Source organism: Apis laboriosa, unplaced genomic scaffold (genome assembly GCF_014066325.1).
Source record: "Apis laboriosa isolate Shangri-la unplaced genomic scaffold, ASM1406632v1 scaffold21_cov150, whole genome shotgun sequence".
In the NCBI taxonomy this organism is placed as follows: domain Eukaryota; kingdom Metazoa; phylum Arthropoda; class Insecta; order Hymenoptera; family Apidae; genus Apis; species Apis laboriosa.
Window position 1 is genome coordinate 244084 of NW_025222365.1, and position 27368 is coordinate 271451.

General features: G+C 45.6%; 1 protein-coding gene across 1 annotated transcript in view; it reads right to left on the reverse strand.

Moving 5' to 3' along the window:
* Positions 1 to 27368, reverse strand: part of LOC122713040 (headcase protein) — a 143414-nt gene that overhangs the window by 102571 nt on the left and 13475 nt on the right. The window contains exon 2 of the mRNA XM_043933171.1: positions 12646 to 12742. Coding sequence (XP_043789106.1) covers positions 12646 to 12742 — 97 coding nt within the window. The remainder of the gene's footprint in view (positions 1 to 12645; positions 12743 to 27368) is intronic.

The window sequence follows — 27368 nt, forward strand, 5'->3', positions numbered from 1 at the left end:
TGTAGACTTAAAGGGGAGAGGGCGGAATAAAGGTGGCTAATTTGTGTAACGTGGCGAAGGTGGAACTATGGGTGGTGGAAGTCGTCGTCGTCGGCGACTTTACCAGATTTTCCAGACGAGCCGTGAACGCGTGGCAGGAGAAGAGAGGAGAGGAGGGTGGCCAACCCCTTTTTGCTCTCCTTACCGACACTCCTGGCTGCCGCTTGATTCTCGTCGTCGAGAAACCTTCTTCCCTTTCAAGGGTGACCTCCTTTGCCGGTGTGTCTCGACGTCTCGTCTCGTCTCGTCCCGTCTCGTGGGGTGATCGTAGGTCTTGATCTTTCTATCCACGCGGAACCGCGTCGAGGAAATGGCCGTCGTTTCCGTAACGATCGACCACGAGCGAACGTCTCGAGAAAGTTGCGCTTCGTTCGGACTCTATCGATGCTTCACGAGAATCGATTCGATGCACGCGCGACAGAACGTGCTAGAGGAAGCTTGCTTCTGGTGTTTCCCATCTCCGTTGTCGTTTCGTCGAAGGAAACGAAGAGGAGGAGGAGGAGGAGTGGAGAGGAAAAAGCTCCGCTCCTCCATCCCGGAGGGGCGACGAAGGTGTGGGACGCCGAAAAATGGAGCAGGAAAGGGAAGGAAAGAAAGAAAGAAAGAAAGAAGAGGGGAGCGGGATATTCAGAAGATATTCCCAAGGGAAATTGAGATTTGATCCCGAAGGAGCGAGACAAGTCGAGCGAATTCGCACAGTTCGCGATGCGAACTCGGTGAAACGAGGGAGAAGGCAGGCATCGTGGATTGGCACGCGTCGAATCGAAATTGGAGAGAGTCGCAGACAAGGAATAGTTATCGATCGAGATCTTCAAAAATTCCTCCTCCTCTTGGCGAGTCGAGCTTCGATTCTTTCCAATCTTGTTGTCCAATCTCGGCAGACAAAAATTAAGGGAAACTTTCTCGATCGATTGCAATCGTCAGATCTGTGGCGTTAACCGTTCCTTTAAGCTTTCCTTACGCTCTCGATACGCTTTCAAGATTCCTGGATCTTCCTTCCTTGCGCCAAGACCAAGCAACGCGTACATATCCCTCAACGGCGTTCGTTTGTACGTTCGTTTGTAATCCGTGGTTAACGGCAACAACGATCCATTGTCGAGGATTATCCCACGCGACACGCTCGTCAAAGATCCAACTGGAGATCGGTAATCCTGAAACGATCGGTTTCATTTGGTATTCAACGCGGGTCCGAGTTATAATCTTCGACTATGTTCGATGCAAGGAGCAATAACAAAGCTCGGATATATATATCATCCCCAACGGAGAGGCCACACGGTTTTGGCATTCCGTCCTCGGCCATCGACTTGCGCCAGGGGTTGCGGCTAATGTCGTTGATATTCAAGACTCAAAGTGGCAGGGGTTGCGTTAATGTCACCGGGGGTTCGCTGTCCGAGGCGCACGCACACACGCAGCCCGATATTATCCGATGTCTGGGTCCACAGAGGAGGGTGGAGGGACGACGGAGGATCCTCGTGCCATCAACCCCAATCCACGATCCGATAACCAAAAGGGTTAGCCGTTACAACCGTTCCAGAGATCCTTACCTTACCCTACCTCATCTTGCCTTGGGTGGTCCGACGACGAGCCTGGACCCCTTCCGAAAAATGTCCCTTCTTCGGGGTTGAGCCGATATCTCGTTGATAAACGAGTCGAGAGATTCGGTCGCTACTTTTCTCCCCGATACGCTACCACTTTCGAGGGAAGGAAAAAACTCTGGATCGTTGGAGGATCGAGAAGAGTAACAACACGGACGGTTATTCAAGTTGGAACACAGGTAAACGGTTCGAGGAAAAATCGTTCGATGATGTCTACCGAGGAATTAAATTTAATAGTGTCCTGGTGGATGGTTGCCACTGCTCTTTGCCCTTGGCATTCATCGACCGATAACGAGCCTCCTTTCCCAACTTTCCTTCCCAACCTTGCGGCACACGATCATCGCCCAAACCGATATCCATTACTCCCTATTTCGACACGAGTTTCGCGCAATTATCGAAATTGCGTAAAATCTGACCATGTATATTCATTCCTCGAAACTTGGACCTCTGAAAGGAAAGGGAAACCGTTATTGTCGGCGCGATGATCGATCGAGACAAAGATCGGAGATTTTAGATTCGCTCCTTTTTGCAGAAAAACTCGCTGCGCCCTAAATTTCGAATAAAGGACCGAAGAGAGGAAGATATAATACGTGTTTGTGCGTGTGCGCGTGCGCCTTCCACCTCGAATCTCGCGTCCAATCGGTTCGTAACACGGTTAGAATCTAATTTCGCGAGTGGCAGTAATTTAAGTCCCGACGGTTGTTCGGAAGGGACGAATATCGGCTCGCAGAAATACGAGTGAAGGGAGGAGGAGGTGGTTGGTGGTGGTGAGAAACGGTACCTGGGACGGCCCACCGGATGCTTTCGGCTATCTCGAGCACTCGGGCGAGGGAAAGAGAAAGAGAGAGAGAGAATGGGCGACCTTCATCTCGGGGAAGACTTTAATAGGATGCCATTCCCCCGCTTCCGGACAATGCATACAATGTACAGACTGGAAATTCTGAGCTTGGCATTGTCGTTCGCAAAACTCCATTCTGCGCTCCGTGGAAATGGAGAATTGAAAATTTCGTAGATCTCGATTCGCTCTTTCGCTCTTCTGAACCCCGCAACGAGCCGATTCGCGCTTAGAGGGATGAGAATTTTGCAAAAAGTTATTTTAAAACTCGATTGAATTAAAAATTGAAACGGCTGTTTTAAAAGCATCCAAGACGTTTGAAAATACTTTTTCGCCACTCTATATATAATATAGTCTCAAGAAATCGTTTACGCTGTCTTATATCCTCGTCGTTTATTCGGACCCCTCGCTCGCACGTCACCTCACTGACCCCTCTCCCCAACTCTGGACGAATGGAAGACCAACGTTCTAATTCTTGAAAGAACGTAGCGCGTAGTTTCCAAGGAAAAAAGATGTGGTAGGTCACTGGGTCCATTCATAAATCTCTGCGCTACGAAAACTTTAAGTCTTCATATTTCGGTAACACATATCGGGATGGAAAAAAAAAAGAAAATAACTTTCCTCTATTTTTCGTCTCAACAATCGTTCCAATTAACGATCTGCATCCCTTACATTATATTTTACGTATATATTTATGCTCATGAACGCATCATCTTCCACGCTTTTAACAAATTGCGAATCGAAACACGGATTTTTCGTATCGACCAGAAAGAAAAATCGAGAGAAAGAAAAGATTCGTTATCACCTACTAGCGCAAAGGCACTGGTCTTTCTCGCTGGTGAATGAAAACTGGTGGCGGAGGAACGTCCCCCCGTCGTTTACATTGACCTCCCGCAGGCAAATTTCGGCTCTCCCGGTCATAAAGGTTCCTCCTTACCGGGCCATCGGGCGAAATAATGGCGTAATAAATCTAGAAAGTTTTCGCGGCGGGCCGAACTCTACCCCTCTGTCCCTCGAAACGGGGAGAGAAGAGGAACGTCTCGCTTCATCGGATCCCTCTCCCCGATGGGAACAGCATCGCCCGTACCTCGCCGCTATCAAACAATCAATCTATTCCCGGTGCCGTGGGCGATTACGTTTGCAGTTAATAATTCAACCCGGGTGCCCGTTAATGAAACCTCGAAAAACGAGGGGAGGGGGTTTGAAAAACAGCGGTTCGTTCAACGGCGCGTTATTAAAATCGCCTCGATAATATCCGTGATATCGCGATATCAACATCCAAGATAAACTTGGATAGATATCTTGAAATTTCGATCGATAAGTAAAGTCGCGTTTGATTCAAATAATTAGAGTCATAATCAAATAATCAAGTATAATAGTTTCTGTTATTGGCGATAATAAATACTTACGAATTTTTCAAACTTAAATCGATCCAATATAACGTTTCATGGGGAAAATAAAAAAAAGAAGAAGAAGAAGAAGAAAGTGATAAATCGTGGTAATCGAGGTACACATATACGTGGTGCGTGACTTCTTACATATAGTGGCACGAATCGAGGCAAGAATTCGAGTGCAAAAACCGGAGGACAAATCGATCGATCACCGTGAAAGAAGCAAATCGCCTCCTCGCATTCCGACTATTTCTCTATCGGGACACTCCCCTGCGGTCTTCTTCCTACGGTGAAGGGTGAGCGCAGAACTGCTATGGAAACTAAGGAAAAAGCCGACAGTCCGGACAAAGACGCCGAGAAAACGGGAAGAGGGAGGGGGATGGAGGAAGAGAAGGAGGAGAAGAAAGGGAAAGTAATAGAACCGACCGGGAAAACGTGTGTCTCGTGATAATACGTTCCTGCTCGGTCCTCCTCCAGTTCCTCGATAATTACAACGCCAACACGGGGAAACGGAGAAACTCGAAATGGGCGGTATACCGCAGAGAAGAATATTTCTTTCGTCAATTACGATCTTTCGTAAAGCGCGCTCGAAATTTTTCCGTGGATGAAATATGATCGAGATCGAATTGATCAAAAGTAGATTCGGGATAATACGGTTAAACAAAAATTTCCCGTGGAAAATAAGTGTTTAAGGAAGAAGAAGAAGGGGGAGAAAAGATCGAAAGATTATCCATACGATAATCTACATCTCGAAATCGAGTATAAGCGATCCGAGAGTCTATCGAGCGAAATGGAAAATCCTGTTACACGATCGAATAGGTTATGTACACTTGGGTCCCGGCGAAAAGAGCCTGAGAGAAGATCCGGGATACTCGGGAAACAATCGTGGCGAGTCATAGAGAGCAATCGTATCCGTGGAAAAGGGTATCGTGAACGGTCATCGAGCAAGCCAATGTCCCTTTCCCATTTCCATAACGGGATTTTATTTCCATTTTCTCGCTGCCGTAGGAAAATAGAGATTTGAAGAAGAGAAAAAAAAGGGGAGGAATTTACGCGTCTTCGAATCGAAATAGGAAAGAGTCTTCGATCCCTGGAATATGATATCGACGATTGAGAGAGAGAGAGAGAGAGAGAGAGACTGAATATCGGCGCGATTCGACGCGGGAAACCTGACATAACGCGATCGAACGCTTTCTCTCCCCGTACCCGTGACGTAAGAAAATGATGTGGCTCTGTGAGAGGTGGCAGGGAAAAAAACGATGAAAACTGCTCTTGATTGAAAATTACGAAATCCCGCTCATCGATCGTCCTTTTTTTTCTTTTTTTTTTTTTTTTAGACTCGAGGAATGTGCAAACGATTCCATTAAACCTCGATTTTGTAACGCGGTGGTTTAGCAATTCCGTGAACGAGTTCCCGTTCACACGGTTCGATCGTTGTTTCTCATCCGAGCGAGTGATTTTGCTTTTTGAAATTCGAGGAAAGAGGCAAAGATAATTCGATAATTGGTGTAATGCGAGATATATCCGTCGAGATCCATTACCACCACCACCACCACCACCACCACACCACCGGCTGCAACGAATATATCGTTCGATTTCTTGAGAGGAAAAAAAAAAAAAAAAAAATAGGGCAGAGTGCAATCCAAGAAGCCATTAAAAGCGAAACCGCTCGGAGACAGAGCGCGCGGGGAATGCGTCTCGCGAGTTTTATAATATCCGGTGTGTGTCAGCCTAACAGGTAGGATTGTGTGACCGAACAATGTATCGAGTGTCACGAGACCGGAGAGAACCTAGCGCAAAATGATTACGTCGTTCGACGAGAAAACGAACCGAAGCGTGATATAATTACCTCAAGTTTTTTCTTTTTTCCTTTCGAAGAATTTTTTCATTGTTTTCCAATTTTCAGGTTGAAAATTAATATTATCAATCGTTGTGATACTACATGTTTTTTCACACCGATTTCCTTCCCCTCCCCTTTTTTTTACTGCAATTCAATGCAACGATTAACTATTATCTTATCAGTTCTCGTTTCGATTCTATTCGCAAGACGAGAAAATCGACATCAATATAATCGTGTAATTAAACGATGGCTGGGAATTCTTTCATTCTGAGGCCGAGCGCCTCAGAAATGGATCCATCATCGTCAAGAACACGAGAGAACATTTTAATGAAGAGAGCTCGACGATACTCGTCACGGGACCGAGAGAAAGGGACGATTTTCCGTTTAAGGAGTGAGAAGAAAGCCGGTCGAGCTCAGGGGAACCTCGTAAAAAAGCGCATTTCGACCGATGTAATGGCCGAATACACGTAAACGGAAGCGGCGAGCATCCATTATTTTCGTCCAGCGTATCGTTAATTGTTCAGCTGCCTTTTCGCTCTCCAACTTTCTCTCTCTCTCTCTCTCTCTCTTTTTACCCTGAACTGCAGGAAGAACGACATTTATCGATTATAACGTGGCCCTCTCTCTTTCTTTTGGCCATCATCGTCTCTCCTTCCGTTGTTTTTTGTTCGAAGAGAAGAGACGAGAATCCCGGAGGAAACAACGGTGGGGTATCGATGGGTCGCGCGGCAACCGCGGATAGATCGCTCGATCCTTTTCATTAAATATTTCGATCCAGCGTTTGTCTCGAATTTTCGACAGTGAAAAACTGGTGGAAAGGAGAACGAGATACAGTTATGGTAATTTAAAAACGTGTGGAGAGCACGATGCATCATCGGGAGATATTTCCACTCGTTCGAGATTAACGGCGAGCGAGAAAAGGAAGGAGAAAATAGTTTCGAATTATCGTTCGCAATTCCGAGGGAGGATGAAAGGTCAGTCTCGGCTCGTCTGCATCACGATGATGATGATGATGATGATGATGATAATGACGATGATGACGATGAGAAGAAGAAAGACGAGGAGAAAGCGCTGCATCTGCCGTTCTCGTCATTCCTCTTTTGATTATTGGCAGAATCAGTTACGAGAGAGAGAAAGAGAATGTCGCGGTATTTAAAATATATCGGGGATCGTCATTCGTCCCGATTCCAAAAGATTATTTAATATCATCGAAGCAATAATATGATAATATTACAAGACAATTTTTACGAGTATTATTATTCAAATTATTCGAAGAAAAATATCAAAATCTTCTTAGCTGCGCCATTTAATTAAAAAAAAGTTAGATCAATCGATTACTTCGTCCGTCCTTTCTTTTTTTTTTTTTTTCTTTTCTCCCTCCCTTTTTGGCTCGACCACGCAAAGAGAACAACCATCACGTTTACGTACATCAAGTTCAGGGCCAAAAATAGTCGTGTGCGTGACGTGGGAGACGAGAAAAGCACACGGGCCATCTTGCATCGATCCGGTTGAGGTAGGTCTCGGTCTCAAGGGAGCCAAGAGAGAGAGAGACTTATCCCAGTTCGGGGAGAAATTTCAAGAATAGTCCGTCCGGCCCTCGCGCACGGCCTTCCTTCCCACCCCTTCGAGAACCGTGTCTTTCCTCTCGTTCCTCCTTCTTCTTCTCCTTCTTCTTCTTCTTCTTCTTCTTCTTCTCATTAAAGTTTGGGAACTATCTAACGATAGAAATTCGTACGACGAGAAAGGGACAAAGATGGCACGAGGAGGGGAAAGAAAAAAGAGGGAGAGGGGAGACAGAACTTGTAAAAAAATCATCGGCACAATTATTCCTGTCTGAAATACTCGCTCGTTCGCTCGCGGGCTGGAGAATTGCGCGCGCGGTTGCGCAACAGGAAGGCGAACGTTTAAGCTAATGACCTTTAATGCAAAGCTCTATTGTGCGCGACGGGCCTGGAACGAGGGTTAACGCACAAAATGTGCCCATCAGGGAGCGAAAAGGAGAAAAGAAAGAAAAGGAACGAGGAGAGAGAACAAGAGAGAGAGAGAGAAAAAGAGAGAGAGAATGCTGCACCCTCGAATAACGACGTTCCTCGCGGCAAACGCTCGTATTCCAACGTATTCGAAATTGCCAACGCGTAACAACAACAACGTTTCATTAACAAAACCCTACCGATTCAATCGAAAGATCAACTTGCTTGACCCACGAATCCGGAGGATAGAATTGAAAGCTCGAAACCCGTTGAAGACTTGCACCGTTGCTTTAAGGATAAGTCTCGAAGGGGTTGTTAGGAGGCAAGGAGACGGGCGGAGAAATTTAGAATTGGATCCTCCAAGTCGGAGGAACACGCGTATCGTCGGGACGTGTAACGAAATTAGGAAAGAGAGCCACGAAAGTCCTCGGCGAGAGGTTCAATCGAGACCAAACTTCCGCGGCGCGCGTCCATCGTTTCCCGCTCCGCCCCCGAATTTAATCAACGCCGACAGGATTATATTACTTAGAAACTATCCGCACCACCAGCGGGATATAGCACACGGGTTCTTGCAACGAGCACGGGGAAATTCGCCGACTTGGAGAGCGCTGGCACGCCCCCGCCCAGAGATGCACAGACCGATATACAGTTTAATCCTGCAAGATAAGCCGTATAATATAATTATCCTCGTTCGACGAATTCAATTCCGGGATATACGCTTTCTTATTACAAAGTTATTACAAAGTGTCTGTTGTCGTTGTCAAAAAAATTTCGTTTCCTCCACTATTTTTCGAGCAAAACTATTTTTATTAAACCGAAACTTTGAAATTTCTTTTAACCCTAGATTTTATAAATCTCCTTTCATTCACGATCGTTTATCTCTGATCAACGACGAACGAAGCGAATAACGACCAGCAATCGAGCGATCGAACGGCGGACTCGTTCGAGAAAAGGGCGAAATCGCAGGGAAACTCGAAACGGCGATTAGCCGCCACCCGTGGAATCGATTTCCTCCGTGGCAAGAAGGAAAATGTCGAGATACCCCATCCAGATATCTCTCCTTATACTCGCCTGTACTCCGAGGAGAGGCTCGCATATAGGCATATAGGAACGAGACGAGGCAAGAATCATCGGTGACATCGATATCCACCGCACAATTCTCCCAGCTGGCGTTTCCTATTAGCTCCGACCGGTTGAGCTCGCTGTCGTACATCAGCGTCAGCTCATCGGGAATCAATGTCCATCGACGTCCGCGGAAAAGTTGGACGAGAAGAGTCGGCGGAGAGGTGGAGAAGGGACGAGAGAGAGAGAGAGAGAGAGATGCTCGGGAAGCGGTTAAACCGCGGGCAAAAGGTTTTCGACGTCGTCCTTTTAATTAATCTCCGCTCTCCCGGTCACGAGTGCCATTCAGAAGGGAACTCTAGCAGTCGCTGCTGCTGCTGCTGCTCCTCCTCCTCCTCGAGAACGCTTCTACCTTCCAACAAAATATTTCGCGTGCAGAACTCGCGAAAAGTAGCGAGGAGAGAGCCAATTTATGATATGGTATGGTAAAAATGTATATAAAGCGAGATATTCGATCGAATTTCTCTTCGTCTTCCGCCTTTCTGAAGTATAATAACAGTAATAGTATTTTCTTTCCATTTTTTCGTAATGCATTTATGCATTGAATTCTTCTCGAGCATTGCTTAAAGGTTTCCGCGTTCCTCGTAGAGAATAGCATCATATTCCAACGACACGACGATCATTGCACTTAATTAACTTAATCGTCGAACACGATCGGAATGGAATTCCGCTTCGTTGCGCGAAATCCAAATGTTTACACGAAAATCAAGGAAGCCGGGTTAAGGAGGAAAAAGCTGCGTGAAGATGGTTGCGAAATATCCGGAATCGCGGACGGATGAATTTGTGTATTTGTAGATCGAAAGAGAAGAGAGGAGAGGAGAAGAGAGGAGAGGAGAAGAGAAGAGAAGAAAGAGGAGGAGAAAGCCACACCCCGATCTAAAAGTGCAGCAAACTAGTAAACTGCACCCCGCCACGCTATATCCTCATTTCCACCTTCACTTCGATTTTCCGTTCGTTTCTCCAAATTTCGCGATACTCGCGAGTTCGATTCAATTTTTACGATACGAGAGGAAACCTTCGATATGTTTTTTTCTCTTCGAGTTATATTCTTCTCGCACGATACAAGATAAACCTTAAAATCGGATAGGAATCTCTTCCTAGAATTTACCCAAACGATCCAAGAAGCGACTTCCAATCAACTGGAATAACAAACGTGAACGTTCCACCATCGAACGTACTCGGATCGAGTCGAGTGGAATCGGATCGGATCGGTAAAAACTCGCGTTGTTAGGTGGACGACACGTTGCCAAGGGAGGACACGAGCTGAAACAGAGGGTGGTGGTGCTCGTTCGAGGAACGAGATTCTTTCCCCTCTTTTCGCCCGATCGGGATGATGATGACTCGCTGCATACGCGAGACTCGTGTATCGCGAGGGAGAAAGAAAGAAAATCGCCTCCATTTTCCCTTCCCTCGACACGGCGCAAGCAACGCGGAAAGCAAGAGACGAATTCGAGAATACGAGCGGGTTCGAAAGAAAAAGAGGGGCTTATCGCGCGATAGGCCGCGAGAAGGAACGCCGTGATGGGAACTCGCCGCATGGAAACTCGCTTTTATTCTCGCGGCGGCGACCGACCGAGCGCTTAAAACGCTGAAACCGAGCTTTTCACGCGGGAAATCCCTGCTCGCGCGTATGAAAGGAATCCCGCGCGCTGTAAACTCGCGCTGCACCGTGTGTCCATTGTTGCCTCTAATAAAGCGTGCGCGCCTTTTCCTGCGTTCGCAAAAGGAATAAATAACGGGGCCGCGGTGGACGATGGTGAGGCGAAACCGGGGAGGGGAGAGTCTTTTATGGGCTACCTTCCTCGAGAGAGAGAGAGAGAGAGAGAGAGAGAGAAACGTAGCGTTGAGCGATGAAAGGTTGTTATGGCGAAAAAGCCAGACGCAAAAGAGTATACGTACAACGCTCCCTCCTCCCTTCTCTCCCTTTCTCTCACGGTTCATGGACTGCCCTATTCTCAACAATATTCAGGAATTTTCAAACCGTGGATGCTAACGACGGGTAGACGAGTCACAAATTAACCCTTTCTCTCCTCGACGTCGATGATGTTTTTCGGCGGTAACCCTCGGTGGAGCGCACACAGGTCCTGGGCTAACGAAAACACGAGAAGGGTGAATGTGTATATATGTATATAACGTGCCCCGTTATGGTTGCTCGTTTCGCCGCCACTTACGGGAGGGGAAGACGAACGCACCCGGCTATTTTGCTAGCTCGTTCCTTCTCTCCTTTCCTCTTTCCTTTCTTTCCTTCTTTTTTCAAACGTACGAAAGAGGTCTCGAAATGGTGGGTAATTTGAAAGTTAGGAGGCAACGCGCGGCCGGCTATTAAGCATAGGGACACGCAACGGGGTGGTCTCTAACAAGCGCGAAATACCTTTGGACCGGGCCCGTTTTTCCGCCACATAAATCACGCGTTCGACGATTACCGGGTATTAATCCTCCTCGCCGGCGCGTATTAATTTCATCCGCCTCCCCAGTTTTATCGGCCGTCGAATTTACACCACCGTGTAACCGTGTCATTTAATCTATTTGTAATCCGTTTAATCGATTCGCCACGATGCGTTCGAAACGGCGCGGAAACGCGAGTAGTTTCTGGGTAGTACCGTTCTGTCGACGGTATCGTTACCGCGTTCTCGTTTTTTAATTTTAAACGGGATACACATATTATTATTGAGAGAGAAAAAGAAAAGTGATAACGATGGCGCTTAATTTGAATTTTCACTCGATCGATCGACCGATCGATTGGAAAATTAATCAAATTAATTCGTGGCTTTTACGAGAGACACCCTTGGCGTATCGATCGAAAACGGAAGAGATCCCGGAGTGAATCATCGTAAATTCTTTCCGAAACGTTATTTTGCGCCGTATCTCGTTCATCGATCGACCTACCGCAACGCGGTATTATCCCAACACCGTCGCCCGAGGGGCGATTAAAAGGATCGATGGAGGCCTTCGACGACGAGGAGGAGGAGGAGGAGAGAGAATTCTACGACTCTCTCCCTCCCTCGAGCGTATCTCGCGTGTGCACACGCGAAGATACCGCCGTAATAAACGAAACACGCGAGCATGCACGCGAGGAGAGGGGAGAGGAGGGTGGTGTGCGTGTATGGCGCGAATGCACGAAACCGCCGTATTGATTTTCCCTCGCGTATTTGGGGTAGGACGACAGTGTTACGAGCTAACGTAACGGCGAGCCAAAGGATTCGTAATGGGAGGGGGTGTGGAAAGCGAAACGAAGCTCGCGTGAGAGAATATTTCGCGCGAGATGAGGGGAGGGCTGGCTGACTGATACGTGACGCATATGGCGTTATCAACAACAAGGGCGGAATGATCCGAGTTGCGTGCGAGTTCCAACAGCGCGATACAAGTTGCGTCGAATAAACAAATTGCGGGGAGGAGGATCGAAATTGGACGCCGATTTATCGCGAAAATATTAATTTTCCCATTTTTTTTGATTCGTACGATAACTAAATATTAAGAAGAAATATTTCGAATATATATTTTAAATGAATATTTGAGGGAGATCTGAGGGAGAAATTTGGATCGAGGGAAGAAGTATATCCTAATTAATCATAATTATTCATTAATCATTCACCCTCGCTCTACACGAATAAAAAAGGAGAGAAATGAGGATTTTCTTAGAGAGGCTCGAAGCAAAGGGGATATGCCAAGCACCCACCGTGACCTTGCTCTATCTATCGCGCGCACCTTCCGCTTTAAGGAATCCTTTCCTCTCTTCGCCTTCTCTAGCGAGGTTGTTTCTATTTTCAAACTTTCCCCGAGTCTTAAACACGTGCATTCTCGAAATGGAGAACATATCCCTCTTATACATCTCGCACAGAATCCGTTCGCTTACCTTTATGTGATACGAGTTGAGTTTAGTGCGCGGCAGGCTGTTGAAGGCGCTGAAGTCCAGGCGACGAGAGAAGATTCCATTCGCGCCGCAGCTTTGCCTGCAACAAAAACGTGCCAATGTTAGCTCAATCTAATTCCATTCCAATTTTACTTATCCTCCTTTCACCTGTTATCCCGTTACTCGATCATCGAACCAAAATTCCCCAAGATACGAACAATGAAATCCGTAGAAAATTTTCAGTCACGGACAATTCATTCACATAAAACAATGGAAGAAGGCACGCTTCCCTTTCGAATAATAATACTTTCGTCTCGATAATATAATTTCGCGTAACAATAATACGCCAATTCTGGCAAAGAAATGATATCCCTTCCCCCGCAAAAAAAAATTCACATCGCGTAAAAAAAGTTCCTCCCGGATGCGAGGATGATCCCTTTAAAATCCTTGACGGGAGGAGGAGGAGAGAAAAAAAAAAAAAAAAATCAGGGTTCCCGCGCGTCTCTCGTGATACATAATAATTCCCGGGTTTCCTCCCTTCGCTTGATAACCCTCGGTGTGTCGTGTAACGCGAGGGGTCGGTCGGTTTTTGAGCTCGTACGTTTATCCTCGCAAGCCGATGAAAACGAGCTCGCGGAGGACACGTACCGTCGTTGCTCTATCTCTATGTATGTGTGTGTGTGTACAACGCACGCGTGTTTAAAAGAGAGAGAAGGAGAGAGAGAGCATAAACCCGGCCGAATGGAAGGAAAAATTTGAAGCGAGCACAGCAACCCTCGCGCGACCGATCGACGCGTAAAAAGCTGCGGCAGAGAGGGAAAAGCGGGCTGGAAATCGGTCGGCCAGATAATTTTCGAACCGTCTATATACCGCGCCTCCGGCTCCACGGATACCGAATTGTGGATTCGACACGCGCGAGGAGCACAAGAGAGGCCGCGTGTTTTGCCAGAGCACGTATCTGCGTTTCACGCTCGACTGACCCTCGCGTCTGATTCCATTGCCTGGCGACTGACGTCGAAACCTACCGCCGTATAAAGGAGTAAACTTCTCTTGTCCGGGGCTTGGAATTCCACAATGGAGCCCCCCCTCCCCTCCTTCCTGGAGGTGATTGCGCGCCGGGCCAAGTTTCGTTACTTCGAAAATGAAATCAATGGGAAGGAAATTCGGGAAATTTGGAGAAGAGAGAGAGAGAGAGAGAGAGAGAGAGAGAGGAATGGTGATAGGCAGAGCGCGTTTCCATCCGTACGAAGTTCGATTTCCTTGGACTTGGATCTTGGTGTCTAGTCTAGGGAATATTATTAGAAGAATGTTGGAATTGTCGAGAGAGTAAAGATTCGAAGATTGGAAGGATGGCGGCTACTAGAAAATATATTTTAATTACTTCTCATTGACTGCTTTTTATCGTATTCTACGTAATCGCTTTCACCAAATGATGTAACTTCTCGGTAGCCATTTAGGTTTCCGAGCGTTGCACGGCGCTCGAAGAAAATACGCATCAGGAAAGTACGAACTTCGTTTACACGAATCCAATGTCGACTTAACATATTCGCGAATACTAATGAGACGTGTCCTCTCTATCGCCTGGCACTAGCGATCTCGCTCTCAAAAAAACTTTCGATTCTCCAACAATCTCCAATTTTTCCAAATATTGTATATATTCATTCCAAAATTAAATTTCGCCCTCTGAATTCCATCCGAAACGTCCATCGTTTTCGATTCGCTTTTAAATTCCCATTTATTACAAGCATCTATCGTACGAATGGAGAGAGACGTGTACAAGTTGTTGCTTCTCGTCCCCGTCCAGGCCGGATAGAGAAAAATCGCGGTGGCGGCCGGTGAAAGGAAGTTACGTCGGAATAGGAGGAAAGACGAGGCGAAACAAACGAAGCACGGGCGGCGCACGGGAAGTCGGGCGCGCAGAGCTGTGCACGGTGGGAGTCCGACCTTAACCTTGGCCTCGAGAGACTTCGAGTCCCTCTATCGCCGGCCCAAGTACACAACACGCTCTCCCTTGCTTTTTGGCAACGTCCACCGAAAAATATACCGTCGTTATCCTCGCGCGCATCGCGCATGCTGCGCACGATGTAGAGAGAGAAAGAGGGGAGGGGAGGGATATATCATTGCGACGTTGCATTATGCAACGTTGCGACCGACGGTGCATTCCTCGCGACCGCCTTCGAGAGAGGCGACGTAGGGCGTGCATTGACCGAATTCTCCGAACCGTGGAAACGGTGCTACGGAAGAAAAATATAACCGCCGCCTTGAAGTTGGCAAGGGCGATCCAAGATAAGCTAGCGTTCTCGCGGATTAATTATAAAAGAAGAAAGAAGGAAAGGATGAAAAAACAAATGGAAGAATTGTGGGAGACGAGGTGCGCTTGCATGTGTATTAAATTTTATCTAGAGAGAATGCAATTTACATGAATAAGATTTGCTTGCGAATCGCTTTACTACGTGTTCTTATCTATATATTTATTCACCTTTTTATTTTTTTTTTTTTTTTTTTTTAAGAATAATCTAAAAACTTTAGATAAATATCGTAGATAATAGGATATCCATACGTATGAATTATGGAGGAATTATATCACGAAAATAGATCCATAATGCTTGTCTCGATTTAAAACATGAAAAATCGCCAAAGATATAGGGAACGAGTCTCAAATTTATCATTTTCACGCAAAAACGTGTAGATACTTTTAACAAAATTAATATCTTTTCTCGGTTATAATCCTGTTTTAATCGTACACGCATTATAATTCTAGCGTTAAGTTAACTTCAACGAGGTAACCAGAACACGTCTCGAGAGAGAGAGAGAGAGAACACGCCACATCGAATTCACCGTTCCAAAAAAGGTTGTGGTTCGCGGGATTTGCATACAAGCAGAGCGTAACGAAGCTCGAAGCATAATCGTTGCTCGAAAACCAATATTTACGTCCAATTGCAAAAGGCTAAGCGCCCATCTCTGCGCAACAAATAGGGGGCGGCCGTGTCTCGATTCTGTCGTTAATTTACGTGATGCGAGAACCGACAAAAGCGACCGGTTATTTTCAATCACCGCCACTTACGCGTCTCTCTCGCCTCCCACCTCTCCGTCCCCTGTTCGATGACTAACAAACGCACGGGTTGCGCAATCTTCGGCGAGAAACGTTAATCGATAGAGTGATTATTTCGCGAATCCAGGCGCTCGTTTCCCACGAAATTAACACGATCAAATTATCCTCGATGCGTAATTTTCGAGCTCATGTCGAATATTGAAAACTTGCCTTGCTCCTCTATGAGACCTCTCGTCGTGATTAACTTTCAAAATTATGGACAATTTGCATACGTGGAACAACGTCAAAGAAGCTTGGTATTATTTTTTTTTTTTTTTTTTTTTTTATAGAATTCTTGCGTAACATTTTTGACCGAGGGAATAATAATTGATAAACAAAGAAGCATCGAAATGCTGACATTTGGGAGGAGAGGGAATGGAAAAGTATCGTCGAAGAGTCACAGTTTCGAAATCAAAATTAATAATCGAGGAAGATCGTAAAAGAAACGTGACATATTCTAATTAATTTCGAAATTTCTTTGCTAGAATTTATATGCATATGCCGATATCTCCAGTCGCGATCCCCACATTGTCTCCGCTACTTTCTCCTTTAATCGCCAATCACGGGGCATAATAATTCTTGCGAAAGAAGAGGCCGATTCCCAAAAAAGAAAAAAAAAAAATTGCTCACGATCCATTAAAAAATCTCTGGCCTCGTATACATATGCATATACGTGAGGATGGTTTGCAAAAAAGAAAGAAAAAAAAAAGAAAGAAAAAAAAGGATCGGTTCAATTTATTCGAGGGAAGAGAAACCGGTTTCCAAAACCGGCCGTGCATATTATCGCGAAAACGGATTGGACAGAAGCGCGGGGCGCACACCGCTCGTTCCCTATCGCCAGAGGAAAATCATTACCTAACCTTGACGCGCTTTCGTTAAGGCCGTGCGCGTCACTTCCGAATCGAAGAAACGAAGAATTTTTGGAAAAAGGAAATCGAAAGAGTTTTCCTCGGATCGGATCGTGCCATTTTTATATTTTTCGTCGGCCGGTCGCGTGGGCGTGGAAAACGCGCGCTGCGTTGGCGAAAACATGAAGTAAAACAACACAGATGATCTCTTTTAAAATAGCATCGAACGGAAAAACCGAGAAAGGTTGGTATATATACGGTAAATCGGATTGGACGATACTCGAAGCGGTATCGCTCGAATTTGAAATTCTAATTGGATAATTAGCAATCTTCTTCTTCGAGAGAAAAATAAGCATGTCCGCGAGAATCTGCGGATTCATGGATGATCGCTTCGAGAAAACGACGATACGATCGCGATCTTGGGAACGACCACGTACGTATCATTTATTTATAATCCGTCGATCCTTGGAACATTAATAATTGCGTGATGATAAAATTCTTAAAGTTCTTAATTGCAAATTATTACGGCGTAAGTATTATCTTAGTATTATCTTATCGTCGTCGGTGGAAAGATTTTTCCTTGACACTCTTCGAAACGAGTCCTTCCTTCTTCGTTGCATATTTTCCGTGTTCGTTCGAAACAAAATTCCGAATATTTGGTTCAGTTTGAATTAAATTTTCGCGTCTTCGAATCGAGTCGTCTTTAGAGATTATACGCGCGGAACGTCTTGTACGCAAATAACCCTTCCTCTTCGATCGACGCCATCTCGACCCACGATCTCGTAACACGAGACACGCGTTACGCGAATACGCGCTCGAATGAATCAGTTTTTGCAATTCGACACCGGTACGGTGATAATACGGATCAGTCGTGCACGTTACTCGTACGAATCGGTTTGTATTTCTAGGAAGCGTTTCACAATCGGCGGCAGCAGGCACCTCATCGTTCCATTCCACGAGGTATGAATGACGGCTGGGAAAAGAGATAATCCTCCGTAAACGCCATTAGAGTACATAGAATCGTGACATTGCGCGAGTTCATGGTTTTATCTATCTGTCAAACGGGGTGTTCCTCTCTCGTAATTTATCGCGAGGAGTCGGTTAATCAGACGCCGGCTTCGTCGAAACGCGCTAACTGTTCCTTGTAATTTTGTCGGCGGCTTTCAGACAGTTGTAAAACGTTTGTGGAAATTGAGCCTGAGAAGCGTGAAATATAACCGTGACGACACGTCTTGCATGCAGCATCGGAATATTGGTTCTTATTTTAACGTGATAAAATGCAATATATATATATATATATACATCTTGTTAAAAAAAGAAATAAGAAAAAAAGAAATTAGAATTGTTTTTTAAAACGTTCGTTTTTACGGAAGAGATAAAAAGAGGTAAAAGTATAATGCGCGTTAATAGCTCTTTGAATTGTCCGTGTATCGTTCTTGATGGATGAAAAAGAGAAAAAAATTCATGAAAATTAATAAACAATCAAGTAAAAAGAACACGTATAACGCATGCTAGCGAACGAGGTAGAGAGAACACTCTTCATAAAAGCACACACCTAATTTCTTTTCTTAGATAAAGAGCTAATTTATCTTTCAAACGATGTACATCGATTTATAACATGCTCATCATTCATCTATCGAAATTTTAATTCAAAAATAAAAATTACGCGATAAATCAAAAATCAATCAATTTGATCGCGGTTACCGATGGGAGAGCCATCTGGCATGAATGAAAATTCAATTGCCGGCCCACCTGTAACCCCGGCTGACATTCAACATGTTAATCACGCTCGAACGATGTTTGTTCACCTGTCGTCTAGAAACATGACACGCGAGAGTATCTCGATTCGCGTATTTTTAAAAATCGATCCTCTCTTCGAAAGTTGGAAACAATTGAAAAAGCAATATTCATAATTCAATTGGATGAAATTTCGAGAAACGGAGAAAAGTAATTTTCCAGGGAAGAGAAGACGAAGGGATCTGAAAATTCTGCACGGGCAACGACGACGCCAGGTGGGCTCGGTACGAGTCCGTGAGAGGAACAGACCAAGGACGCGTACGCGTCTTGCAAAGTGATTTGCGAACCCGGTGCGCCACTGCAAGGACGCGTTACACGTATCCGGGCTGCAGCCACAGCTTGTTAAGCTTTCGAAGGCCGCTCCACACAGCCTATCCTTGGAATTTCAATCAGCCTATTTGCCTATCGTGTCGCTTTCGGCGGTTTTTCGAAATTCGACTCGCTGCTATTAGCGTCGAAACAGAGAGAAGCCGTGAAATCTCTATTAACGAAAGCTACACGAAAAGTTAAGAGAGCTATACCTTGATATTTTAACTTTGCAAGATTTGTTCGATCTTCTCGCGCGTACCTTTGTTATTATCCATTTACATTACGAAGTTACGTTACGTTAAAAGTTATATTTTGCAGTCCGTTTAGCGACGAATCTTTAGATTACGCTTTATCTCGTTTGGAATAGCGAGAGGAGGAAAAAATTTATCGCAAAAAAACAAACTTCGATCCAAGTGCTAATCTGCCTAAGAAAATAATCCTTCTGTCCATTTCTAAAAAATACTTAACCGCTTATACATCGGATCAAAATGTCGACTTAAAAAAAAAAAAAAAAAAAAAAAGGAGAAGAAAAAAAAAACCACGATTTACTTCGCTTCGAAGCGGAATCCGACAGTCCTTGAATTAAATAACGGGAATAAATCATTCAAGCTTGTAGGCGCTATTTCAATTAAGACAAAACATTGTAACTCATTCGCGCAACTTCCTGAATGATCTAACGTTTAACATTTCGTTTTTCCCCCGACTGTCGCGGAGAAAAAGAAGAAGAAGAAGAAGAAAAAGAAGAAGAAGAAAATAAGTGTTTATAATCGTTAAACAGCGCAGATCGCGTTAATCGGCTTCTATTTCGTTTCGCTGTTTTTTATCGTTTTCACTTGTTACATCACACCGTGCAACATTGTGTACGTGTTTTATTTGCGTCGTGCACTTCATTCCAACGTAACCAACCTCCGCCACACTCGCAGCGTGGACGAAGTATTATCAGTATCGCGCGAGAATACCGACACGCGACTATCCGGCTCACGTGACCCAACACACCTGCGTACACGGACGCGCACACACACCCGTCGTGTGTTTATAGTCGATAAACGTACTGTTTACGCAGTTTCTAAGGCGCCTCCGCGTTTTTTTTCTTCTTTTTTTTTTTTTTTTTTTTTTAATATTTAAAAAGGAAGGTTGAAGATCAACGAAATAGAAAAAAAAAGATTCGAAAGAGGAAAGGAAAAGGAGGGGGGAGGAAGAGTGGGGACGAATGTTCGCGTAGAAATCATCATCGTGAAAAATAGGCGCGCGCGCGGCAGGGGGAGAGGGGAGAGAGAGAGAGAGAGAGAGAGAGAGTTTGCTACCGCCTGATCGTCGCATTAACGATGTTTTTCACTCGAGGCATTTTTGCGCAGTTAGTTCGCCGCGATAAGAGAGCCTCCTGACTCAGATGCTCTTCTGTTTCTGTCCTCAATGTCATCCCACTTATCCACTCTCGTCGAATTCTTCTCACGAGGTAACTTACCCAAATGATACAATTCCCTTTCGAGAAAAATTATGTGTTCCCTTTATTATTCTCGATACTCTTTTCAGTTACGTAACCATTGCCATGATTTCTTACGATGATTTCCTTTTCCTCCTTTCTTTAAATAATCTTAGAAAGTAAACTTGTCGGTTTAACACGGATCGATAATATCATCGAGTCGTACGAAATCGACAGTGAAGAAACGATGGCGTGTCTGTACGTGACGCGTTATCGTATCATCGATATCCGTGACGCAACGTAAGCGATTGACAAAAGAGGAATCATTCCAAGGAACGCGATAATAACAGGGAGTTCGTGTCGGCCAATTGCGAGCCGGTTGTACATCGATTATCTACAGATATCGACGAAATACATATTTCGAATGAAACGTGTCAGATGTAAAAATAATTATTACGGACGAGGAGCAGCACGATTACACCCACAAAGAGACGGCAACGTAAGCGTTCCAACATTCTGGACGCATACGATAAACGTTCCCCTTCGAAGGATCGAGTTGGAATTTCTCCACGCCGCGAAAAAAAAGACTCGATCCGCATCGGTAATCGAATAGCAAAGCGTTTCACAAAGTTACAAAGGAGACCGATCGCGCGAGGCTCGAAGAGTCATCGCGGCGTTTGGATTGTCCTCGTGTTGTGACCGAAGAGATGAGACGGGAGAGGCGGGATTCGCTTCACGAATTACTTACGCAGGAACGTGAGCGTCCTACGTAAGGAGGTTGCAGCTGCCTCAATTTCCTCCGCCAAGCACCCGTCCCCAACACGCTCTTCTTCTCTTTCTCTCTGTCTTTCTCTCTCCCCTGATGGGTACATAAAACGAGAAGAGGCGAGTAACCAACGGGTTGGAGAGAATTTTTTCCAAAGCGGCTCTCTCGCAGGTGTGCGCTAATGAGTCGAACGGACGATAATGGAAAGTACGAAGGAACTCGGACACAATGACCACCGGCGGTCCGAGGTGTCGCACACTTTTACAAGTTTCTCTCATAACCGACCGATCCGTGGAAACTGTTCGAACAGGCGGGCGCCGATTATCGCTCCTCTGCCGTTCTCTCTTTCTTTTTTCTTTCTTTCTTTTTTTTTTTTGCCGCACCGTGTGAACCGTGGAAAGTGGTCGTTACTACGTGGCACGAGTGGCCGTACGTAGTCGGAAAATATCGATCGATATGGGCGACTCCAACGGGACCGGAACCGAGACCCTGACCTCTCCGGTTCGAGTCAATCCGAATTCGTTAATTTCGTCGAGTGAGAAAGACATCAAAATGATCAAACGTAAATTACGTAATCGTTACGCGTTGAACTTGACCCGCGAATAACGTTTGAGAGTATATATAAAACTCTATTTATTCGAAAAGTTAACCAACCTTGAGAATTGAGAACAAAGTTCGATCTTCAATTACATTCTCGAAATGTATTTGCGTGCTAAATATGAACGACACGTTTTTATAATTCATGTATCAAGTTTACGAAGTTCGGATCTTTTTCTTGTTCCGTCCAAATAGATCCGTTTAAAACGATATTAGATACACGTCGTTCGACTTGACGTTTCACTAATTTTACGATCTCTCGTTCGCGTCGTGCTATAAACGGTGTAACGTCGGATGTCGGAATATCTCTTGGCTGAATTTCGGAAATTTGAAAAGGAACGTAACGCGCAGCAACAACGTGTACGCGCTTAATATCATCGTCAATCGATACCGTCTATAAATATACCTCGATTCGTTACATCATCGATACTAACATCGCACAATCAAGATTAATTATTTGCACAGTCCACGACAATGTGTGCTTTAAGTGCAATCTATTTTCCGCGCTATCTTCCATTTCCAAACAAAATAAAATTGTTAACAACGAATCTCAATTTACTCTTTCCGCTTTACAACGCGTCGAGCAATTAGACGACACTTTCGAGAGGTACGGACGACGGGAGGTGGATGTGATCCCGAGGAATGCCGCCGATAACGTACGCGAAGACCGGTTTCTTCCGCTCGGTTCCAAGCTTCCTATTAATAGGCGGCAATAAGTATGCGGAATGGAGAAGGCGAAAAAACGAGAAAATAAAAAAAAACTTAGAAATAGAGAAAGAGAGAGAGAGAGAGAGAGAGAGAAACTTTGGCAGAAGAGAATCGCAAGAAGAGAATCGGTGAGGCTGACACCGGTCAACGTTACGTGCATCGAATCGAGAATCGTGATTCACCACGTGTGATGCCGCATACACGCATTCTGACTTTAATTGTATGCTAATTCCGGAGTCGAGTGTCCGGAGTCGCTAATTAAAAGACGGAGCTTCGAAGGTAAACAGCCGTATAGGTGGCAAAAGCGGAGAGAGAGAGAGAGAGAGAGAGAGAGAGGAGGCGGATCGTTCTCGACCGATTTCATAAACCGACTCGAAGCCAACTCGAAAACAACTCTCGTGAACGATAACGATCCGGCATAATATTAGCCGAGCAAACAAATTTCAATCGGCTGAATCAAACGCGCGACACGCTCGCGCGATTCTATTTTAAATTCAAGGGAAACGACTTTCTACTGGCTGGTCGCGTGCGATTGAAACGTTGCACGATTAGTTATTTGTAAAGTGTGCTCTTGATTCGGTTTTATGGGATAAGATAAACGAGGAAAAATAAAGAGAAGGGATTCGTTCAGACGACAATAAATTTAACGATCGCTTAATTGATTTCGCATCGCGTGCCAACGACTGTGAGGAAATTAACTCGATTCTCTTAATTCTCTCGAAATTCGAGGAAGGATAATCCCGTCCCCCCTTCCACGGACAGAGATTATACCCTTTTCTCACAGCTTAGAAAAGCGATCAGGTGCGAACGATCCTAAACGAGCAGGGAAACCGGTCCAAGTTTCGGTTTATTCTACTGGAATAGTATAGTTGGGGTCCAGGTGTGTGCGTGTGTGCGTGTCCCTCGTGCGTATTCCCAACAATGTTCAAATTATAATCCCGTGAAAGATTCGTCCTTCCTCCGACTCGGCCTCGTCAAAGGTGTTTCATCAAACCCTTCCCTATCATCGAGTCATCGAGAGCCAAAGTATCCACTGGATACTGATGGAAAACCCTAAGGATACGAGGAGAGGAGAGGAGAGGAGAGGAGAGGAGAGTTTATGTGCCGAGGGGACGTGCGTGCGTAAATATACAGGCAGAAATGGAAGGGAGAGAGGGAATGGAGGGAGAGGAGAGGGCCTTTTGCCACGAATGTGTTTCGTTAAGTTCTGTCCACACCCTTTGTCACTGCGGAGCTGCCTTTGACAGTGTCGCCGGTGCCCTCGACGCCACACGCGGCTTGAAACCGTGCGATTTCACGTGTCAGATTCAGGAATCGGGGACCCTCCCTCCCCCAAAAAGGGACACGACACGAGGAGGAAGGCGTCGACGAGCGAATCGTTACACCGCTTTGTGCAACTCGACCGACTTGACTCGACTTGTCGCCGAGGAACCGAGCGGCTAAAATCGAGAAGGGGTGGGTGGAGCGAGGCGAAAGTAAACCGAGCTTTGGGAGAGAGAAACCCAGTCGATAATCACAACACGAGGTTTATTTGCCTCCGGAGGCTGCACCGAGAAACCGTGCCCCCACCCCTTCTTCTCCTCGGTTTTCCTCGACAGCGGTTCGAAGGCAAGGCAAATACGCCCCGGGAAACACAAGTATTTCGGGGAATATAATGGCGAGGTTTACAAATAATTATACCGGAGACGTTGGCCCCCTGTTTGCTCGATACAAGGCTTCCCTCCCCTGTTTCTTGCAGGGTGTATACGCACACCCTTTTCGATACCCTTTTGCCTTCGATATTTATTATCCGTGTATAAGTATAAAACCTCTTCTCCCCGTATCTTTCGATATTTAATACCCGGATAAATAAACGAGGGAAAAAGAGACGTAAAAATTGCACGATTACACCGGATCACGGATAAAAATCGAGTCGGGATAAGAGACAATAAGAGTGTTAATCTGTTTACTTATTGGTATAATATTTTGCACGACTATTTTTTTTCTTTTTTTTTTTTTTGATATTTCATATATCTTTAGAGGGTCAGAGAGAGTCAGCGTGAGAGTAGTAATAGCTCGATCCGCATAAATATAAAATATATCTTTCGATAAATATATATCTAATCAGAAGTTAATTCAAACTACTCTTACGAAACGAAAGTTTTCTACAACCGCTTAATAACTCGAACACTTGCCGAGTATACGTAGAGAAGTTTTGTATTTCCTTTTATTCATCGAAATTAACGCTAACATCCGAGGGATTGGGAACTTTCCTCCTCCTCTTTCGATTCTCAACGTCACGTCGAACGCGTCGTTAAATTTTCCAGTTTATCAGGGGGAGAAGGAGACAGAGAGAGAGAGAGAGAGACACGTAGGGCCTCCGTTGATTACAAGAAATAAAGCGATTCGCGCCTATCTGAGCCGCCTCCGCGAGGCGAAACCAGCAACGCCCGGTTTCGTTCCTTCCATCCAGCTCCCCCTCCCTCCTCTCCCCCTCCTCCTCTTCCTCTCCGATAACGATCCGCAGCAGTTTCTGCACGCGAGTGGATCCCAAAAGAGGTGTTAGCGGTCGAGGAGGCTGAGAAACTGGTTTCTAAAACTCGGTCCAACGCGTCCGGGCCGAGAGAGAAACTGGGAGAAGCGTGTACAGCAGAAGAAGGGATATCACAGGATCCCTGTGTGTCCAATAAACCGAAAATGGAGTCGAAACGCGTGTCGTGGAGGAGGAGGAGGAGGAGGCAGAAGGACCGTGGAGGTCGTACCAAAAGGCGCCTCGTACCGGACTTATATCCCCTATCCTCGGTTTCGAAACTCGTCCACCGGTTAATCCGCCTCGAGTTTCCTCCGTACGCGACTCTACGAATTCTCTGGATTATGCGTGTGACACGCTCCAGCGATCGAGGAGGAGGAGGAGGAGGAAGAATGGTTCGAGTTTCCAGAGAGCACGGAACTTTATTCGAATCTGGCTCGTTTAAAGGGAGTCGCGAGAAACGCGGTGGTTAAACGAGAGATTCGAAAACGGAGGAGGAGGAGGAGGTTAAGACTGCCGCGTTATCTGCGGACGAAATCTTTGGAGACGATAAAACGATTTCTGTGTCTGCCACGAGAGACTAGATAGAGTTGATTGTCTACCAGGGAATAAGAAATTTCGTATCGATGGACGATCCTAATTCGAAGGGAAGAAAAGTGAGTTAAAAGATATTATTATCATCATAGTTGGAATAAAAAAGAAGGGAAAATTTTCGCAATTTCAAAAATTCCGCGTCATACTCATCCCCTCCGTAATCATGCGATATTATCGTTCCGCGAGAATTTCTTTGGTTTCGTTATAACTCGCTCAAAATTGAATACCGACGAGGGGGGAGGGGAAAAATTAGGAACGACTGTCGAAACGAGCGAACGCGTGGATTCCAACGGTGTGCGTAACCGTGAAAAGGTTGTTACGAGAGATGGAAAGAGAGAGGCGCGCAACGGTGCAGATATAACCTTTGTCCATCGACTCTAATTAAAAAATTCCTGGCGACTGGACGGTTTGTGGGTCGGCAGGGGATTGCCCATTCGAAATCCAAGCGTGGCGCCGCGAAGTCGATGGCGGTCGATCGGTTTCGTAATGGTTCCTACTACTACTACTACTGCTGCTGCTGCTGCTGCTGCTATTACTACCACCACGCGCGCGTTTCGCTAACTCTCGCATAATCGAGTTGCGTAAGTCGGGGACGAATTTTGTATTTCGGGTCGAGATACATCAGGGCATTGTTCCAACTGCTCGCGTGAAAATATCCTTGAACGGATTCTTTCCTATAAAATATTATGTCTAGAAGTTAATTCTGGTGCCTTTTCGAACAATAAACTCATCGTTTATTCGAAATATTCGAATTTTTTTTCGATAAATAATGAAAAAACAAACGCAGTAAATTATCTTTTCTTTCTCGCTTCGCGTGATTCAACGTACATTTATACTCCGTCCACGAGAAACGATTAAATATCACGATTGAATTCTAGATTTTTAATGTATTCTTGCTCTCTCTTTCTCTTTTTTCTTTTTTTTCTCCAAGGAGAAGATTAGTGCCCCATTCTGACAGACTGAAAAAAAAAAAAAAAAATAACCATCGAGGCGAAGATAACTGAAACGGCCGAAATGGCGAAGCTATTTTATACGAAGTCGACCCCATCCAAACCCGATCTAGAGTCGTTTGATTCTCGAGGAAGAGGCAAGTAAAGAAGGCCAAGTAACGACGGAACGTTGCAATTTCTCTGGTCTCTCCTGAAACCGAAGCGAGCACGGCACTGAGGAAAGGAAGAAAAATCGGCGTCTCGAGAGGAGTAAACACGACGTTAACAAACCAATTAGCAGTAAACCACCCTCAGGCCCGTAATAATTTACACTCGACTACGCGCGATATACAGCGCGCGATACTTGCAAAGAAATAAGCTGAGAGAGAGAGAGAGAGAGAACCTTTCTCTCTCGCCTCTTCGTTTCCTTTTTGCCGGGGCCAAGTTCTCTTCCCCGAAAACGTGGAGAGAAAAGGGAAACGTGGAAAATCGGGCGCAACTGAAGATAACGGGAACGCGTAAATAAGGATTCACAATGCGGCTCGAAGGCGTAACACATAAAGCACGAGTGAGACGACGCGGTTTTTGTTCCCGGGAGGAGTAACCTCCTCTTCCTCCTCTTCCTCCTCTACTTCCTTCTCTTCCCCAAATGCTGCTGCTCTCTCCCTTTTTCTTTTTCCTCGTCCGTTTTCATCCCTATCTTATGCAGTCGTTGGTCGTCGTCTGGACGGGAGAAAAATTGCCGATTCGAGGAGAAGAGAAAGAAGGCAAGCTGCACGAAAACTCGGTGGTGAATAGAAAGACGGAATCCCACATCGAGAGATTCAGCCGAAACGAAGCGTCGCTGAATGGGTGGTGGTGATGGTGGTGGTGGTGGTTCCTTCGGGAGTATCCGGGAAATCTTTAGCTTTTCTTCCTCGTTCCTGGTGTATAATGGAAAAACGAGCTATTATTCCGGTTCCTAGATTTTTAATACCTTTTCTTTTTTCTTAATGAGCCTTTGGTGCTCTTAACGAGCCGTGAAAAATCGATGCATCATGCCAGTTCAATTTGAAGATCCCCCCCCCCCCCCCCCCCCCCCCCCCCCCCCCCCCCCCCCCCCCCCCCCCTCCCCCCCCCCCCCCCCCCCCCTCTCCCCCCCCCCCCCCCCCCTCC